The sequence below is a fragment of the Poecilia formosa genome, unplaced genomic scaffold, assembly GCF_000485575.1.
Source record: "Poecilia formosa unplaced genomic scaffold, Poecilia_formosa-5.1.2 Scaffold822, whole genome shotgun sequence".
NCBI lineage: Eukaryota > Metazoa > Chordata > Actinopteri > Cyprinodontiformes > Poeciliidae > Poecilia > Poecilia formosa.
Window position 1 is genome coordinate 74,993 of NW_006800761.1, and position 4,830 is coordinate 79,822.

General features: G+C 36.3%; 1 protein-coding gene across 3 annotated transcripts in view; it reads left to right on the forward strand.

Annotated features, from left to right (window-relative positions):
- Positions 1-1,797: 1,797 nt before the first annotated feature.
- The window catches only part of spata6l (spermatogenesis associated 6-like), a 16,523-nt gene continuing 13,490 nt past the window's right edge, over positions 1,798-4,830 (forward strand). The window contains exon 1 of one of the 3 annotated variants that reach the window (XR_001660707.1): positions 1,798-2,999. Coding sequence is in view for 2 of the 3 variants with exons in the window: in XM_016666861.1 (XP_016522347.1) it covers positions 2,768-2,878 (111 nt within the window). In the remaining variant the exon portion in view is untranslated. The remainder of the gene's footprint in view (positions 3,000-4,830) is intronic. The other 2 variants (XM_016666861.1, XM_016666860.1) reach the window with 2 other exon arrangements.

Consider the following 4,830-nt stretch of genomic DNA (forward strand, 5'->3'; position numbering starts at 1 on the left):
AAAAGTCAACAACAAACAAATGAAATAGGTACAGAATAATAACCAGGGTTGTTAAACAGATACAAGCAAAAATTCATAGTTTTGTTTTTACAATGCCATGTATGTTATTCTGAGAGACTTTTTGTTGGTAGAGTCAACGATTTGAGAATAAAGCAAAAAAATACTTAGCACGCTATAGGTAAATGTTATCATTTAGTTTGGTTAAGAATAATTATTGCACTGTCAATAAATAACTTCTAATGGATTTTTTTTAGCTGCCAGAGGAACACAGTAATGCCTTCATGAGCTCAGAGGTTCAAATAGACAAAAAACGAGGATGGATGCTCTCTGCTAAAATATTTCTTGCCGTCTTTCATGTTCTTTCAGCAAACAGTTGAGATAGAATTGTTTTTGGTTTCACTACTATTTACCTGCTGTTACCTGCCATTCACAGTATTCTTAAAAGATTGTCTGTTAGTCTGCAGCTCACCGAACCAGCCGAGGAGATGAAAAGTTAAAACTCGAGTTAAGATGTTGTTTTGACTTGAGTTGAGTTGGAACTCAAGTTAGAATGTTAAGTTTTAACATTTTAACTCAACAACCTCTAGTTGGGTAACCCCAAAATCACTGGGTCTTCTTAAAAGATAGAGAATTGTTCTCTGAGAACAATTCTCAGCGTTTTTAGCAAAGTTGATCTGACTGTCCTGAAATTACCTCAGTTATTTAAAATTTGCCATAGTTTCAACAGGTTGGTCATCAAGTAAAACCGGAATCACTTTCAGTTCTTGTTTATCACATCTACTTCCTTAAGAAAATGAAAAGGTATGTTCTTTTGTGAGGGAATTTATCTTTTACTGTTCCAGTAATGCGAGAATTAATAATAAATAATAAAGACTTGGTGGTATTCTGATTTAGTAATGTAATTAGATTAGTTGTGTTACCAACCCCACGTCACTAGAGGCAGCAGTAGACCCCGAAAAGATGCGACTAAGGAGCCGGTTTTCTTTTTTAAAACTACAGAAAACGCCGAAAACTACAGAATTTGTTAAAAACTGTGAGCTGCGCTGAAGTAAATAAAAGAGAGAAGTTCAAATACATGCTGAGAGTGAAAATCCTTCTTAAAAATGAAGATATATCACAGATTTCAAAAGAAATTAAAAACGGAAAGCCGCGGATAACACTTCACTTCCGGAGTGCAGTGGTCCCATTTCCATATAAGGTATGAGACTGACAGTGGTCCGTCCGCGTCACTTTCTGTTTGCTGCAACGAAGTGTACTTGCATCCAGGCGGACTTTGGTGAAGTGTATTCATTGCTGCATGTGACGTTTTCAGTTAGAAGGCGGATTTATGGCAGTGTTTTATGTTTTGTTTTCGTCTTTATAGAAAATGCAAAGAAAATAGTATGACAAGGAACACATTAGTAACAAAAACGTTTGATATGATGAACTGAGCAGAAAAACAGAAGAAATAAAAAACAGTCACAAACTAACTGAGGAAAGTTAGTTTATGACTTTGTCTTTGACGGTTCTTAACATTTTGTAACATTTTGTAATTGTAACAAAATGTTACAATTACAAGACAAATTTCAAATCTTAAATTAAGCTATTAACATATTGGTATAAAGATTGGGCTTTTGTGATTTTATTTAATCACTCTCTTAAATAAAATCTTAAATAAAATTATTTCACTTTAATAATAGGGGTGATTTATGGAAAGCAGTTGTGAATAAAATTTAGCCAGAGAATTAAATTGTTAATATCACAATTTAAATCTTAATCCCCTGCCAGAATACCACATTTTATTATAAGACATAAAGATGGAATAGATTTTTTTTGTGTGTAATATCCACTTTTGAAAATCCTTCGAAAACCATTAATGAAGTTGCAACAGAATAAATGTGTATTGTCTTAAAATTGCTGTCACAAAATACACAGGAATTGATATTTTATTTATTTTGAATTTCTTATGTAGAAAGTCACTACAGGGAAAATTTCATATAATTATGAAGTTTTTTGTAGGAATGGAGTAGAAAGCTATTTAGCTCTTATTTTCTTTAGAGATATTATGATGATTTTTAAACAAATGTTTTCTTCTTATAGAGGGGACAAAAATTGATGTCAGAGTTCCTGATGAATGTCTTTTAACATTTTTGGTCTATAAAGTCACAACATTCTTAGTTTCTTTTAAAAAGGACATTTAAGTTCCATTAGTTCTTTTGTCTTTCTACAATGTAGCATCATACCTTTTTCCCTATTTTTTTATATATGCCGTATGTTTGTCCGCTTGATCTTTGTTAACACATTACCTCCACTTTATATGAAACTAACTTTTAGATGCATCAAAAATCATGTCTCTAATCACAGACTGTTAAATTGATTATTGGTACATTTTAACGTGTATTCTATACCATCTTGGAAATATGGCAAAGTTCATTAAGCAAGCTGTCTGTTGCAAAAAAGAAGAGAATAAAATCACTTTTCAAAAGTAAAGTATTGAAATATTTTTAGTTTCACTCTATTGAACATGTGTAATTACATAGAATTTTCCTGTATTCAACAAGTCATAACAAAACACATTTGAACAGCCAAATATCTAAAGTGATGACTTTGGAAAGCAAAAATACCTTAACTGTACATTTAAAATATTTTATTGTTGTTGTAGTTGTGTTTTTTGGCAGCACAAATGCCTAAACAGTGACCAGTCCCGCCATTTTGGATGTCGACACAGGGGCATACTGTCCCAATTCTCCCATTTTTGCACGCTTGTAACTTGCGCACTTGAACCCTTATGTGCTCTTCAACAGAATCCACACTTCACAGAGGGGCCTATAGGGTGCGCACTGAGAATTGGGACTGGCCCATGATTAGCTACAACACACCGGACGTACTGGGAGCCATGGTAACCAAGCCACGCTAAACAGGGATACAACACGCTCATAAAAGCTCCTTTAAGTTCTTTAAAAGAAGTTTGAATGTCCCGGAAGGCACTTAAAGTGTTAGCTGAAATAAAGCTCAGAGCGGTAAGAAAGAATTTATCTTTCACATTGTGTTTCTATGGGAACAAACAGGACGTTCACGGGCAGTTCTACTGGACCTTATTGTGACGCTTTTAAACGTTGTTTTTGCTAGATAAATTCCTCCACCTTCATTCATTTACTTTTTACGCCCCTTCTGTTATATGGTAATATGAAAGAGGGCATAACTAAAAAGATTTTGTCTTTGACGGTTCTTAAATTATTCAGATATATTTTCAAGTGTACAAACACTGCAGATTGCACTCTATCATCTTTTATAACTCAACGAAGAAGCCAAAATGCGTAAGTCCTTTGTGAAACATCAAGTTTTCATTATTTACAACTGCTGTTTTATATGTAAAGGCATTGTTCAGTATTATCCCAAAGGAACATTAAATGATGTTGTAAATGACTTTATTGATAGGTTGCTAGGTGATCTACACAAACTTCCGACGGTAACTGACGGTTGGCTGTTTTGGACATAGTGCAGAGTGAGTGAGCATACGAGTCACGGTTGAGAGGAGATAACTAAGGAATAGTCCAATTAAGGTCCAGACAATCAATTAGTTAGCGCTCGGTTGATGAGGGAACAAGGTGGGTGTTTTGATGAGTGAATTGTGTTTATTGAGCGTGATGTTTATGTTTTGACATGAAATGGTGTTAATATTTGATTAACTTTCGAACAGTTGAAACAGTTGGAATACGTTTTAGTTCATTTGTAATATAGAAATATTATAGTCCCATGTCCCTCTGTCTCTTAAAACTGCCATCATCAAACCCTTTCTAAAAAAAAACCCACTTTGGATCCTGATTCCTTTTCCAATTACCGTCCTATTTCACATCTTCCTTTTCTTTCTAAAGTGCTGGAAAAGGCAGTGGCTGCCCAACTCCAGCGCCACCTTCAAAGACATTCTCTTTATGACAAATTTCAATCTGGGTTCCGTCCTGCTCATAGTACTGAGACCGCCCTGCTAAGAGTTACAAATGATGTTCTCATGGCTGCTGATACTGGCTGCACCTCCATTCTTGTCCTCCTTGATCTCACTGCTGCATTTGACACTGTGGACCATAACATTCTCCTACATCGTCTGCATGTGGAAGTCGGTCTCGGTGAATCTGTCCTGGATTGGTTTCAATCTTTTCTTTCCAATAGGCTGGAATGTGTCTGCCTTGACAACTCCAAGTCCCAGGCCGTTAGCGTGTCCTGTGGTGTCCCGCAGGGGTCAGTTCTAGGGCCTATGCTTTTCTCTCTTTACTTGCTGCCGTTAGGTAAAATCATTACTCGGCATAACATTTCATTTCACTGTTATGCGGACGATTTGCAACTTTACATTAGAACGGGATCACCTTCCACTTCACCTCCGCTTATTGCACTAACGTCCTGCCTGGAGGAGATTAAGTCTTGGATGACCCATAACTTTCTTCAGTTGAACTGTTCCAAAACCGAGGCCATACTGATTTGATCACCTCATCAGGTTCAATCTTCAACTCTGACGAGTATTTCATTCTCTAGACAAGACATTCCCATTTCCTCCGTTGTTACAAACCTTGGCGTCCGAAGGTTTGTAACCCTTTAGAGCAAGGAGAGTTCCAGAAAAAGCTAATGAGAATGTGATTCTCATATTTGAAAATCACATTAAGCACCTGTTTAAAACCTGTTTTTTTCATCTTCGCAATATTTCCAAAATTCGTTCATCTCTCTCCCGTTCTGATACTGAGACCCTCATCCACGCCTTTGTCTCCTCCAGGCTCGACTACTGTAACTCCCTGTTCATCGGAGTCCACCAAAAACACCTTCAGAGGCTTCAGTACATTCAAAACAGTGCTGCCAGGATCC